Raw genomic sequence first — 16,302 nt, 5'->3', positions numbered from 1 at the left:
ATCGGAATGTTTACCAACAGTTCCAGACTTTATTCAGTGCTTTTAAATAATCATTGAAACTTTGACAATATGAAACTAAAAATTTGTGAAATTATTTTAAAACAACAAACAAACAAAAGTAGAATCTGGTCTTACACAACTCTTTGGGGTAATATTTTGTCCATCTTCTCTGTAGGTTGGACTCATTGAATGTGATCTCATTTGGAGCTTCGCAGTATATTGTTCCCTGCTAACAGACCAAAATAGTAACAATCAGAATTTGGGGAATTTGGAGGACACAAGCGTGTTCAAATCTAGGATTATCAATTTTTTTCTTTTGGAAATGAGATGATTATTTATAGTAACAATGATGCTTCAATAGTAAAGAAAACATCTAAATAATAACAACTTGTATTTTTCACATTTTACTTCATTTAAATTATAGATAAAATGTCACCTACATGCCACATACTTGCTTACAAACAAATGCTTTTTGTAAGTGGAACTACAATAAACTACATGTATTTAAATCTTTTCTCCTCCTTTCCCCTTTTGCCACATGTAGCTTCAAGAGAAGAAAAAAAAATGAAGCATATAATCTCAGAGAAGATAATTGTTTTAACATGTTAGCACATTTTGTTGGATTCATGTTCCACATCAAGATGAAGCCTTAAAAATATATAAAAAAAACAAAACTTTCATGTAGCTGAAAGTTTAAATGAATTTAAAACCTTGTAAGAAACCACAGATAAATCAGTATTAAATTTTACAATGTGCCATATTAATTTAGGTTAAAATGTGATAAGTACAACATAAGTGTGAAAATAGTTTAAGCTTCCAAATGAATTTGAACAAAAAGACTTTTCTCCAATATAAAACAGTATAAAAACACCATTCTCAATATTCTACCTTAGCCTGGAGTATCTCATGTATTTTGATTCAAGTTACTTCAATGAACGTTCCAAGGGTACAAACATCTATTTTCTGAACAGCTGCTTCAAGATACATGAAATGGAAACTTACCATTATGTAATGAATTAAAGTCACTAACTTTCAACCACAAGCCATGTTAGGATTTCCTTCACAAATTGTGAGCCGTACTAAGTATTCCCAAAAGACAAAATAGTAATTCAAAAAGATAAGATTAAAATGAATGTTTTTGGTAGTAACACTGATAGACTCGCTACTAAATAATTTAGAAGCTCTGGAAAAGCTGTTTTAAAGAGAGCAATTGATTTTTTTATACCGCTACTCAATATCCCAGATAGCCAAATACTTCAAAACAAATGAGAAAAATAGACAAAGTAATATTTTGGGAATAAACTCATCTGTCAATATGCTAGAGCTGATATAAGCATTTAAAACTCAGAATGTGGGAAGAGGCAACCTGATATGTCATACTAAGCAGTGGCCTGTTCTTCAAGAATAGATTAAACAATCATAAAAGGAGCTATACTTAAAAATTTAAAAATGCTTAAATATTAAAAGTAATTCTTCTCATAGAAAATATTAATATAAAAGAGGACTGAAACATTTATTGATTTATCACACAGGGTGCATACATAAAACAACACTTGTAGCTGTCCTCTGTACCAATCTACCTCTTTCCCATCACAATAAAATTTCAAAATAAGTTACTGGATCCATGTCCCAACCTGCCATATATTTTTCAGTCAACTACAATCTGACTTCACTCATCTTGAAAGTGCTGTAAGTAAAGTCATCAATATTCTTCTAGTTGCTCAAGCAAATGAGCTGTCATCTGTCCTCGCCCTAGTCGATCTCGCTACATTAGGGACAGTTTTTAAAGATGCCACATTCATTAGTTCTGTAGAACCATCTTCCTTGGTTCTCGTTTGATCCTTCAGAAATCTCCTTCACAGTAACCTTCACTCGTTCTTCTTTCTCTGCCCAGCCCATACATTCTATAATCCCAGGGTTCTGTGTCTGACCGTAGTTATTTCTTTATTACATGCTTTCCCTAGACAATTCAATATACGATTAGTTTTTCAAATAATAAAGAAAAGCTTCGATTACCAAATCCACATCTCCAGCGCAAATTGCTCTTTTGGCCTCAAATACAAGTTGCATAGCCCTACCTCCAACTCAACATGTCCCAAACTGAATTCATTAGGTTGCCCCTAGAACATGCTCCAATGTAGGCTATGTAAAGCACAGGCATTGCTGAAGCCAGCTTCCCGTGAAGGCAGTTGAGCCAACTAAAGAAGGTCGGTATCGTTGCTAAAATCTGGCTTGCCCAAGAAACACAGGACATTAGGCGCAGAAGTTTCATTTCTTGCCACTGAAACCATCTCCAGCTGAAAATACAATTAACTGGAAGTCTACGTAGGTTCCAAGACAGCTCAAAGTCACAGTGATGGGGCTGGAGGTCAGGGTGAACAGTGAGACAGAGGGTAGAAGGCAAAGCTCAACATCGTGAGCGTTCTTATGAAGAGTAACAGGCTGCCTGCCGCACAGAAGGGCAAGTTGTGGGGCGTGTAGACAGCCTACAATTACACAGGGGATGTGATTCCAGTGGGCTCAGGATCATGGTACTTGGGCCAATCAGAAGAGAAGGACTGTGGCTCCATTAATTTCACGGCGCCAAAACTAACACAGAAAGAAAAGCTTTAGCACATTATAAAATTCCCTGACATGCAAATGCCTTTTTACTCCTCTGGAGGAGTAAAACTATAGGAAATATAGATTTTTTTCCCTTTTACTTTTTCCTAATGCTAAAATATTTCTAATGCTAAAATATTTCAACCAGAACCGTTCTCTCAGCATCTCTGTTGATTCCAAATACTAGAGAAACATAGACTTGTCCCTGTAAAGATAAAGAGATAAGCAATGACACATATGATAAGATTTAAAAGCCTAAAGGAAGACCAATCAAATGTCTTCCTGCAAAAGAAACTTACTGCACACAAAAAAGTAAGGAAACTTCTAAAATGTATTTTTAATTTGTGTTTTTAATGTGATTCCAGTGAACATTTCAGATGTAAAGAGGAAATGAACAATCTGTGATCATAAAAATGTGCTTACAAATGAAAACCATGATTACCAAATTTTAAATCCATAATGGAAGAGAACAGTGTAAAATCAAATCAGCAAATTAGACAACTAGTTCAAAAAGTATTCTAAGAACACAAAGGAAAAAATAAAGGGATGAATATGATACATGAAAATGCAAGAGATAAGGAAGATAGATTCAAAATCTCTAACACCGAAATATGAATTCCAAGAGTAAACAAAACAGGAACTTGGGAAATAATTAAAGATACAGTAGTGACAATGGCAGTTAAGACTGCATCAGAGAAGCGCCTAGAAGAATAACTGATGGCCCCACTTTTAGCTAGAACAAACATGCAATGTCATGAAAAGGACGAAAACTGAAGGTCTGCCAGGCTCTGGGAGACAGCAGGAAGTGTGACTGGAGAAGTAGGAGGGAATCAAAGTTCCCCAAAGTAAAGGCACTGAGTCAAACTCACCAAGAAACCAGAGGCAGGGACGGAGTTCCTTGCTCTTGAGAGGAATCTGGTGATCATTTCTGAAAGCTGTGGCTTATAAGAAACTGTACACAGAGGAAAAAGGCAAAGGACACAAACATAGCCTCAAAAGCAAGGAATCAGACTCGCTTCCAGGGAAAGGGACAGAGGGTTCAAAATGAAAAGAGGTATTTGAGTCCCCAGATTCCTACAAACAGGAAGCAGGCTGAGAACACTACTCAGCTTAAAACAAATCATTTCTTTGCTAAAAGATAATCCAAAGGGAAAGGCCCAGAGCCCTGAACACTCCCAGGAAGCAGCACCAAGCCCTGACCAAGAAACAGGCAACGGATTAGATACCTGGCTAGATTTCAGAATTGCTATCAAATTGTCATTGCTATGTGTCTCCCATTTTTCCTGATTTTGAATGGAGTTCTCCAATCCCTCTTTCACCAGTGTGTGTTGGCTCTGTGTGTGTGCGTGTGCGTGTGTGTGTGGGGGGAGGGGTCAGATAACTTACTCCTTTAATTTACAGGTTTAAATTGGGAGAAGCCATACCAAGGAGGCCTCAGCTACACCTGGATATGACTTTTATTAAGTTTACTGAGATATAATTTATTTACAATAAAACTGCCACCCCTTTAAAATGCAGTTTCACGAGTTTTGACAAATGCATATACCTGTGTAACCATCACATTAAAGATATAGATTCTTTCCATCCCACCCAAAAGTTCTCTTGAGTTCTCCTGGAATGAATCTACTCCCTCCTGCAAATCCAAGCAACCTGATTTCGTAGAATCTCAAATATATGGAATCAAACAGTTTGTGCATTTTTATGTCTGGCTTCTTTAACTGAGGGAAATGTCTCTGAGATTTAGCCATGTTGCACACATCCCAAGTTCATTCCTTTTTATTGCTAGTAGGATTCCCTATATGGATGAACCATAATTTGCTTTTTTAGTCATATGCTGGACATTTAGATCATCTCCCCATTTGGGCTATTATGACTAAATCTCCTATGAACATTCAAATTCCAATATTTATGTGGACATACATTTTCATTTGTCTTGACTAAACACCTACGAATAATCAGAATCATGGGATTGTATGGTAAGTTGTCTTAAACTTTGTAAGAAATTGGCAAACTGTTTTTCAAAGTGGTTGTGCCATTTTATATTCCCATCAACACTGTAGACTTCCGGTTTCATCATATTGTCACCCTGTTGGTCTTCTCCGTCTTTATCATTTTAGCTATTTTAATGGGTGTGTAGTGGTATCGCATTATGCTTTATAATTTGCATTTCCCTAATAAAGAATGATGTTGACCATCTTTTCAATGTGTATAATAGCCACTTATGTATTTTCTTTTGTAAAATGTCCATAAAATCTCTTGCATATTAATTGGGTTGTTGCCTACATTTTCTTGAGCTGTAAGAGTTCTTCACATATTCTAGACACAAGTCCTTTGTCAGATACATGTATTTAGAATATGTTCTCCCATTCTCTGCCTTGCCAAGTAATTTTTCAAATGGTGTCTTTCAAAGATAAAAGTTTTCATTTTGAGAGTCCAGTTTATAGGTTTTTTCCCTTGATCGTTTGTGTTTTTTTATATCCTATGTTAGAAATCTTTGCCTCCTCCAAGGTCACAAAGATTTTTCTGTCTTCTTCTGGAAGTTCTATAGTTCTTAGCATTTCCATTTAGGCCTACAACCCATTTCATTTTTTCCCACGTGTGGATATCCAGTTTTCCCAACAAAATTTGATGAAAAGACCTTCCTTTCCTCATTTAATTCCATTGCCATCTTTGTGGAAAATCAATTGACCATATATGTGGAGACCTATTTCTCGAATTTCTATTCTATTTCATAGGTCTATCTATCTATCCTTTCACTAACAGTGCTATCTTTATTACTACAGCTTTCATTCTAAAACTCAGGAATGCTAATTCCTCTTTCTTTCTTTCTTTTTTTTTGTAATTGCTTTAGTTTCTTCATGAATAACTTAAATAGGGCTGAGGACGTTTCCTTCTACTCCTAATTTGCTGACAGTTTTTATCATGGGTGGATGTTGCAGTTTGTTAAAAGCTTTTTCTGCATATATTGAGATGATCACATGATTTCTTTGTTCTTAAACTATTTATATAATGAAATACATAGATTTCAAGTGCCAGCAAACCTCTTATTCCCAGAATAAGCCCATTTATTCATAATATCCTTTTTATATTTTCTGAATACAGTATGCTAATTATGAATTTTTAAACCTATGTTCATGAGGGAATGTTGGTACATAGTTTTATGTTCTTGTAATGTTTTGCCTTCTTTTGGAAACAATGAAATACTGACTTAACAAAATGAGTTGGGACGCATTCCCTGATTTTTCTATTTCATGGAAAAAATTCATGTAGGATATAATTTTTCTTCCATAAAAGCATAATAGAATTCACCAAGAAAGCCATCTGGGCTTGGAGATTTATTTGTGAGAAGGTGGTTAATTACAAATTAAATTTCTTTGGTAGGTATAGGGTCACTTAGATTTCCCATTTTTCCTTGAATCAGTATTGTTTTTTGTGTCTTTCAAAAAATGTGTCTATTTCTTCAAAGTTTTCATTGGTATAAAGTCATTTATAATATTCTCGTTATATTCTTAATGTCTGTAGGATTTGTGTGGAGCCTCCTCTTTCATTCATTCCTGATATTGCTGATTTGTGTTTTCCTTCTCCTATTTTTTATTTTTTTTATTTTTAGTTTTGGCAAAATACACATAAAATTTACCATCTTAACCATTTTTAATGTACAGGTCAGTGGTTGTAAGTACATTCACAGTGTTGTGCAACCATCACCACCATCTATCTCTAGAACTTTTCCATCTTCCGAAACTAAAACTCTGTACCCCTTAAACAATTAATTCCCCATTCCTCTCTCCTCCCAGACACTGGGAACCACCATTCTTCTTTCTATGAATCTGACTACTCTAGGTATGTCGTATAAGTGCAGTAATACAGTATTTGTCTTTTTGTGGCTGGCTTATTTCCCTTAGCATAGTATCTTCAAGGTTGTATGTGTCAGAATTTCCTTCCTTTTTAAGATTCAATAATATTCCATTATATGTATATACCACATTGTGTTAGGTCATTCATCTATTGATGGACATTTTGGATGCTTTCATCTTTTGGCTATTGAGAATAATGTTATGTACATGGGAGTACAAATATCTGTTTGAGTCTCAATTCTTTTGGATACCCAGAAGTGGAATTGCTAGGTTATTTGGTAATTCTATTTTATTTATTTTATTTTTTTGAGGTACTGTAATACTATTTTCCTTAGCAGCGATACCATTTACATTCCCACCAATGGTGCACAAGAGTTCCAATTTTTCCACATCCTTGCCACCACTTGCTTTGTTTTTTTTTAACAGTGACCATCCTAATAGGTGTAAGGTAGTATCTCATTATGGTTCTGAGCTGCATTTCCAGAATGATTAGTGATGTTTAGCATCTTTTCATGTGCTTATTGGCTACTTGTATATCTTCTTTGAAGAAACATCTATTCAAGTTCTTTGTCTATTTTTTGATTGGGTTATTTGTTTTTGTTGTTGAATTGGAGGATTCTTTATACCGTGTTTCCCCAAAAATAAGACCTAGCCGGATCATCAGCTCTAATGCGTCTTTGGAGCAAAAATTAATATAGGACCCAGTCTTATTTTAATATAAGACTGGGTCTTTATAATATAATGTAATGTAATGTAATGTAATGTAATGTAATGTAATGTAATGTAATGTAATATAATATAATATAATATAATATAATATCCGGCCTTCTTTTAATATAAGACCAAGTTTTATATAATATAATGTAATATAATATAATGTAATATAATACCCAGTCTTATATTAATTTTTGCTCCAAAAGATGCATTAGAGCTGATGGTCCACTAGGTCTTATTTTTGGGAAAACGTGGTATATTCTGGATATTAATAACTCTTACTCAGATATGATTTGCAAATATTTTATCCCATTCCATGGGTTGCCTTTTTGTGCCCTTCGATGAAAAAGGTTTTTAATTTTGATGTAGTCCAATTTATCTATTTTTTCTTTTGTTGTCTGTGCTGTTGTTGTCATATCCAGTGAATTATTGCCAAATCTATTCCCTTGAACCTTTTCCCCTATATTTTCAAGCTTCACACTTAAGATTTGCATTTCTTGATGTATGTACATTATACACTGATTTTAAATTTTTACCACAAAACAATGAACTATAGCTACATTTATCAACATGGATGAATCTGAAAAATATGAAAGAAGCAAGTATCAAAATAATGTATATGATATGATTCCACTTATATAAAGTTAAAAAAAAAAAAAGAAGCAGCAAAGAAATGATTAACACAGAATACAGAACAAGCATCCTCTCAGGAAAAGGGAAGTGAAGCCAACAGAACACCAAAGCTCTCCTGGAGTGTTGTAATATGCTAAGTCTTGCCTGGGTTAAGAGTACAGGGATGTATGTAATTGTTCCTTAAACTGTACCTGTGCATTTTCATACACTTTTTTACGTGTGCTATGTTTTACAGGTGTAAAACACTGTAAGAGAAATATAACTACTGCATTAGAAATTATTAGACAACTAAAATGAGAACTTTATATTTCACGTCTTTGCATTCCTCTGAGCAGCATGTAATACTGTTATACCATGTGCAGGATAGTCTCCTTAAGGTATTGCTAAATATCAATGAAACATAAAAATAAATAGCAACAAAGAATAATGCTGTAAAGTATCAAATAAAACTAAAAAGAAAATGAAAATAACTTCCAATGATCCACAACATATTGATTTTAATTTTTCAAAGGGATCTTTATTAAGAATAAAAAAAAACTAAATTTCAAAAAATGAGAAGTTTGACAAAACTAAACTATGACCAGAGATTCATAAACATCTTAGGACTGCATATTTTTCCCATTTCCTACTTTAAAATAACACATTTGATTTTAAAGATTAAAAAAATAATAATAAAAACTATCTTTAGAAGTCACACATTTAAATCAACGTTTATTAATATATCTCTGGCTTAATAGTACAACACTTAGAGAGTACTTTGATTCCCTTAAAATTAAATTTTGCAATATACTTATAAGCTTACTGTCATCCCTTTTTGTTTATTAAAAGAACAATAGAAATTTCACCAAAAACAACTTGCTTGTGACATAAAAGGATGCTATTACAAAGCCACACACATTAAAAAACCTTTAAGAAAGAAAAAGTGACTAAATTTGTCAAAAATATGAGTCACCGGGGGAAAAAAGCTTAAAAGAAATGCCAGGCCATTGTTTTCAAAGCTATTCCGTCTCAGTTACAATTTGTTGCCACTTGGCCTTTCCTGTGTAAATACCTAAGAACGATATTTAATTAGCATTTAATGTTGAAAATTAACTAGTAGCTAAGTGTTTTATGAGTGTGTGAAAGGTTATGTTTTATTGATACCTCAAGAAATAGTTTTCATTCCTTGGTTAGTCTTATTTCTAGAGCTCAAGGTTAAGTATCTACCTAACAAGTGTCCACTGAATCAAAAATAGCAAATTAATCAGATTTATACCATATTAAGTGTTCTACCCAAACACAATCATGAAAATGATTATTTTTTCTTTTGTAAAGATTTGCTAGAGAGCACGCTTCTGAAACCTGAGCCTGACCAGTAGAAAAGCAACTAGAAGTTGACCATGGACGATCACGATCACCCAGTGAGAGCACAGAATAAAGGTCTCCCCTGGAGCAGAGACAGTTTATGAGCACAATACCCAACTCATAGTCCCTATCCCCAGGCCACTTCCCCAGCTGGCCAGCAGCTCTTCGTCTCCTAGGTCAGGTTTCCCAATGGCCCAACAGACGACCCAGGTCTTGAAAAAGCCCAATAAGGGAACCGCTACTCGCATACAGCAATTTAAATTAATTCAAATTTAAAATTCAGTTCCTCAGTCACCCTAGCCACATTTTAAGTGCTCAATACTCATATGTCAGTACTAGCTACCATAGTGGACAGCACAGCTATAGAACATTTCCACCATTGCAGAAAGTTCTATTGAATAACGCTGCTGTAGAATATATCTTTGCCCAAACAATAGGGCTATTCTTAATAAAGTGAATGTACTTTTTGCAAATAATATTAAGGTTATTTTACCATGTGTAATCCTGACCATAGTCATTGATGCCAAAGGACAGAAAGAATCCCTAGGAAGAAGAGGTATTGATAGGCTTCCCCATAAAGTTACCCAACAACTTAGGAGCGAACAGGAGCTATTTATAGTGTTAGTGTCACTTACATATACAAATGGAGTTTAACAAGGTAAAAAGTTTCTATTGTAGTTTTTGAATATCTAGACTAAAAATTTTAATCAATATTCTTAAAGTGAAAAATGTTTTTCACATAGATCCACATACTCAATCACAAGTACATTTTCATTATACTTGGGCACCATCTGCTGGCCAAGGTAGTAAACTGGACAAGCAAATGAAAAGCTGCATGTACTGGGAGACATTTTTAAAGGACACACGCAGTCCCAGCTTTTTGCTGCAAGGCATTCCTGGAAAACCACATCATAAAGAGGATCACTGTAAAGCAAATCATATTTTCCATAAGGGCAGGGCTATAATTAGGTGCTTCATTCCAAACTAAAATCTTAGCATCAAATAACTCATGGAAAGATCTCATTAAAGTAAGATGGGAAAATTATAGTCCTCTGTAATCATTTAAAACAGGATCATTATTCTCCAAGTCCTTTTGTATAGGTGTGAACACATTTATTGTTTAGAGGACACAACATAAATTAAAAGATAAAGCTTTAATTTATATAAAGTTAACCTAAATCTAATATAGTAAGAGTAATATAAAATAAATAATAATTCTGTTTGCACACTCCTAGAGTTTTTAAGTAATCTGGATGAATTCTATAAAATGGCATCTAAAGAAATCCAAACTAATGCCTTCCTCATCAGTAAAGTCCTCTAATATAAGCAGAATTAACGTGTATCATCCACTGCAAAGTAGTGTTTAAAGGTCAGGGTTGATTCAACTTTACTCCTCTTCACCCACTCAACCAAATTTTCCAGTAAAAAATAATAAGTGCTACAAAATCATTCTTTTCATCTTTCCATATCCCAAAACTTAACTGCACTTTGGTGATAAGCTACCAAACCACACCATACTTCACTGAAACGTCATAAAAATAATTACAAGCCATTAAAAAGAAGCTTCAAAACATTTTTCACAGAATTGTAAGACAAGAATACAACCTAGTATTTTTGTGCTCTGTCCTTGGGAAAATGCACAAAAAGAATATATAGAGATGACATGAACTGAAGTCTAAATATTACTTAGGCAGCTTCTAATACATGATGTGGCAAAACGCAAAAAAAAGGGCCAGCCACAGTGTCTTCCTTCTGTCCTGGAAAAAGGGACTTGCTAAGTTATCTAAATAAAGATTCCTTCAGAGCCTCTTTTAAATCATACTATAACCACTCGTTATTCTGAGAGTGTTCAGGATTCAGACTTATAATCAGAACTTTCTGCATAGACATTAATTTATTTTTCTCAGCAACACAAAATGATTTCTAGAACTCAAAATAATTAACAGCCAATGGATTTTAAGATAATGCCCCTTGGGAGGATTATATAATTAGAGAAGCAAAAGAATGGTCAAACATTCTACCAGGCAAACCCCTGCGTGCACTATTAAATAACAATCACCATACCACTGCTGATGGTGGAACAACAGCTAACACTCTCACAAGACTGTATCTCCATTTTACAAAAGATGAAACTGGGGTTTAGGGAAATTACGTGACTTGCCTGAGGACACATGATTGCCCAGTGTCAGAAGTGAAATCTGAACAAAGGCAAACGCCTCATTTCAGTTCAACCTAGAAATAACCAAGAACAAAGGCAGAGTCACCCTGGATTGCTGATGCAGCTCAAGTAGGGGAAAACGGATGAAAGGAAAATTTCCATATTTGCTACATAAAGCACTCTTGCCTACGTGGTACACTGGAAAGAACATGGGGTCTGAAACCATAAAGACCTGGGCCCATCACCAGGACAGCTGCTTGACCTTACGGAACCTGTTACCTCATCTATAAATACAAAGAGCAATCGTGTCAACCTCACAGAATTGCAACAATGTTATCAGATAACTTATAAAAGATTTCTAGAATAGCATCTAGCATATAGTAGGTGCTCCATAAATGGTACAACTTGCAGTGATTGGTTTCTGTTTTAGTAAATTAGAAACACAGTGGAATACACAAATAGAGTATTGGGATATTTTCATTCTTATGTTTATGTATATGTGTTACATATGGTTAAATTTATTAATGTGCATAAATCACTAATTTTAACGATGTATAGGCCTACACATTTTAACAGGATGGTGTTCTGAAGGGCAAATTGACCGTATCTATCAAAAAATAAGTGTGTGATTATTACAAATAACATAGATACATGTATAAAAAAGTTTTTAACTTTCCACACCAGGTTAGTCCCAATCCCTAAAGGTAAAACAGGTTTGTATGTGGAACCCAGAAATATGTACATGTCCACATCGTGTATCCACATGGCCTCTTTAAAATACACATGCTCACACACAAATGGAAGCTGACTGTACTTTTATGTTCTTCCGAACTTTATATACAGTATCTTAGCGATCCCTCCATACTAGCCCATATAGACTTCTGTTACCACTGCACAAGATGTTGAACCTACTAATAATCCCAATAGTTCATGTACTAAATTCGTCAATGTGTCTAGCTACTGAAACAGCAATTCCTTTTCTGGGAATCAATAATGACCCAAAACATATGCAGGTGCATAATGCTATATGTACTAAAATGTTAACTAAGATTCTTTATAACAATAAAGAACTGAAAGCAACAGACAGGTTGAATTACAGTAAATCCACACTATGGGTTATTACCTGCAATTAAAAAGATGACACAGACTACATGACACAGGTTTAAGACACAGTTAAGCGACAACAGAGCAAGTCTCAGAACAGTACATATAGTATAAGCCAATTTACAAATTTTTAATTACATATGCGGAGGTGTGGGGGGGTGTCTGTTGTAGAACAATACATACCAAATTGTTGACGACTATTCCCTCTCGTGAGGAAAGTGGAATAAGGAGAACATGCAGAGGAGGACTTAGTTTTCACTCTACATAGTTCTACACTGAGGTTTTATGACAAGCATGTATTATACATAGATTGCACACTTTTCTAAAACGAGAATAAAAACTGTATCAGTCATCTATTGCTACACAGAAAATTACCACAAACTGAACAGCTTTAAACAACACACATGTATCTTCTCAGCGTTTCTGCGGGTCGGAAGTACAGGCACAGCAGAGCTGGGTCCTCTGCTTAGGGCTACACAAGGTGCAGTCATGGTTTGACCAGAGCTGGGTTTTCATCTGGAGGGTGAACTAGGGAAGGATCCGCTTTCCCTGCTCACATGGTTGTCAGCAGCCTTCAGTTCCTTATGGCTTAGCATTCATGGCAGCTCACTTCTTTGAAGCCAGCAAGGAAATAACGGCAAGACACTAGAACCAGTCAGCTCGCAGGACAGTCTTGTACGCCGTAATGTAATCATGGAAGTGATATCCCAGCACCACCGCCATATCCTACTAGCCAGAAGCAAGTCACAGGTCCTACCATACTCCAGGGGAAGGGATTATACAAGATGAACACCCAGAGGAGGATTATGGGGCCACTGAAAGTCTACCTCCCACAGAGACAACTAAGGTCTTTACCAGATCTCAATGGTATGCTTCTGAAAGATGACCAAGAAGTGATATAAACGGATGTGGTTATAGAGTTAAATGGTTATAGAGCTAAATGAAATTAACCAAACTGTACAGGATGAGAGCTAAGTCTATGATCTCATTAGAAACATTTCACATTTTGTAAAACGATGCTCCAATCTCAAATATAACTCAAATATTTCATTGTTTAGAAAATAAGTAGATCTTTCACGTAAAAAAGCAACAATAGATCTCTGAAATAGCAATGAATTTGGAAAGTGGTTTTTCTAAAAGAAAACATGGCTAATAACATAAACTTAAACCAAGAAATACGAAAAAGGAAAGCAAAGAATAGAACTGAAACAGAACCAGCTACACGTTGAAGCTGACGTGAAACGCTCAGTTTACTAGAGTAGAAGGTGTATTTGGTGGGAAAAGGAAAGCATGATAATCACCCTAACAGGACGTAGCCTCATAATACTTCTAAGGTATTTAGAACCAGGCTACATACCATACCCTCCCCACAGGAAGAATAAAGGCAAAGGAAAGGTGCCATCTCTACTGAATAGGGAGTCCTCACACAGAGGCTTCAAAAGGACTCTGCATCTTTAATAATATAAAAAGGCTAGGACACAAACGGCATAATCTAAAATGCCATTAGAAATACTTCACATACAAAAAGGTCTAAGTAAAGCAGGATTTTATAAAGTGATCAAAAAAGAAACACTAAGGGGGAAAATCTTTTAAGATTAAAGGGGTTTTTCAAAGGACAAGTTGAAGTGGTTGTAAAATTTATGAGGCAGCATTAAACTTCAGTTCTAAGTAACAATAAATTATTCACTATAAAAATATACATGTGTCAAGTATTATAAGCCTCTTAAACTTTTTAAAACAATTTCTTGCAGAACTGATTAGACGTATTAGGTCAACACTAGCAGATACTAACTTTTTCATTAGCACAGTATGACCAGTCCGAGGAAAGGAGCAATGTTGGAAATAGGAAGACAGACCATCATTAGACTGCATCACTTCTGTTCTGAACTCACAAATCATGTATTTGGCATTAAAATCAGTGTTATTGCCTTTAGCTAAAGTAAATGTTAGTTTCAGTTTCTAAATGCCTCCATGTATATAAAATTTCACATATCTGTTGATTAATGTACACGCAGATTAAAATTTTAAATCAAATTGAGAAACCTGTAAGGAAAGGTACACTGTACTGTTTCGTAATCGTAAGCCCTAATCGTAAGCCTTACTGATATTCCTACACTTCACCAGAAAGATATTTATGTCTTTTCCAGCTCCTTCATCATCTTTATATTCCTCACGGTGTGTGAAGGGCATCTCTATATCCTATATCCATGCTTCTCCTAACTTATTCTATAATTTATCCTTCCCTCCACTTTTTCTAAAAGTTTTCAAGCAATCCTTGTGGGCCACTCCCTCTGCCACAATATACCTATCGCAAATGGTTTTGCATGTGGTTAAATTAAATGTGTGGCAGTACCTAACACAACCCAGGCCTTCAATCACGCATGCACTCACCAAATAGAAATGCTTATGGAGTTCCTAAGCTTCCTGCGCAGTGCTAGGCACTGGAAATACAATGCAAAGAGGAGAAACAGCTCCTGTTCATGAAGTTTACAATCTAGCAAAGAGGACAGAAACAGAACCTTTGCACATGTGACCAGTGTAACCAAGAGTAACGTTGGTATAAATAACAGGGTCACCCAAACAGACCTGGGCTGTCAGGAAAGGCTTGTATGAAGTTGAGAGATCTGAAGAATGACGAGGACCAAAGGACTGCCTGCTTTTCCTGTTAATTACTTATTATATAACTGATAAATAATGCCTCATACTCAAGTAATTTGCATTAAAAATATCATCTTATTATAGCTGAGCAACAAAGAGAAATAAGTTACTGGTTAAACTTGTGGAGATTTTACTATGGTTCCATTTTCCAGAAAAATCACTAATGCTTGAAGAATATTCTGTGTTTTCTCAAAGTTTATCCTCTGTTATGAGGAAGAAAATGCCCATTCACATGGACTCCCTGAAGATCTCACCTATTTCGTATCCTGAATCCCACTCTTACACACACCTCAATCTTTGTGAATACTTCCACAACTACACATAACTGCTTTATGGAAATTATCCGTACTTGTCTTATCTCTCTTCCCTATTCACTTAAAACAATGGTTACACGTCAAATGTCTACAAGACTTAACCAAGTAACAAATGAGTGATTATGCTGCCAGATACAGGGATATTCCTCACGTCTACAAAGATATAGTCTCTCTCTCCTCTCCTGAACCATAGGATCCCCCTTCATTTCTTTCTTCTTTCTACTTTTGACAGAATATAAAAATGGAAGAACAAATACTTCATCTCCTCTTAACCCTATTTAAAAAAACAACAACAAAAAACACTCAATAATAGATGCAATTGACCACAAACTCACTGTCAGGATGAGCAGGGAATAGGGAAGGCATGCCGCATTAAGCGGGTAACTAACTTAGCTCCAACCTATGGCTGTCTTCTGGAAAGATTGCTAGGTCTCCACTTTTGAAAATAAGCCAGAAATTAAGTTTTCATATGAAATTCTCTAGTTGTTAATTTTGACAACTCATTCAAAAATCTTTAAAGACATTATGTAAGCTAAACAAAAATCTATACACATGATCCATCCAGTCCAGGAAGATCAGCAATTTTCAACCTCTGGTCTAAGTTCCAAGACACAGGAAACTACTTTAGTTCACCTTTGCACTGTAAACTCCAGATTCATCACCCTCAGAAAGGAGCCCAGCATTTAGCTGGACACCCAACAAATGTTTTGGCAAAACACCTGATAGATTTTGCAGTTAAACCAAGGACTGTATTTTTCTTTGCATGCAGACCACAATCTCTTTACACTTCCATTTATCTGCTTATAAAGCTAACAAAAATTCCACAATTATGTCTCTTCTACTTTTAAATCACCTATGAAAGAGAAAATAAGTTATTTTACACCACCTCCTACTGACTCATCAATTCATTTCTTTTTACTAT

At 35.2% G+C, this 16,302-nt stretch overlaps 1 protein-coding gene across 4 annotated transcripts in view; it reads right to left on the bottom strand.

Annotated features, from left to right (window-relative positions):
• CEP112 (centrosomal protein 112) overlaps positions 1-16,302 on the bottom strand; it is a 336,631-nt gene that overhangs the window by 306,538 nt on the left and 13,791 nt on the right. For all 4 annotated transcript variants that reach the window (XM_088802335.1, XM_088802333.1, XM_088802332.1 and 1 more), the window contains one exon: positions 136-229. In XM_088802335.1, coding sequence (XP_088658461.1) covers positions 136-229 — 94 coding nt within the window. The remainder of the gene's footprint in view (positions 1-135; positions 230-16,302) is intronic.

The sequence above is a fragment of the Rhinolophus sinicus genome, chromosome 12 (assembly GCF_057876585.1).
Source record: "Rhinolophus sinicus isolate RSI-liver-muscle chromosome 12, RSI-T2T, whole genome shotgun sequence".
In the NCBI taxonomy this organism is placed as follows: Eukaryota; Metazoa; Chordata; class Mammalia; order Chiroptera; family Rhinolophidae; genus Rhinolophus; species Rhinolophus sinicus.
The sequence above is the reverse complement of the archived record's forward strand: the minus strand, read 5'-3'. Positions and strand labels throughout refer to the sequence as shown.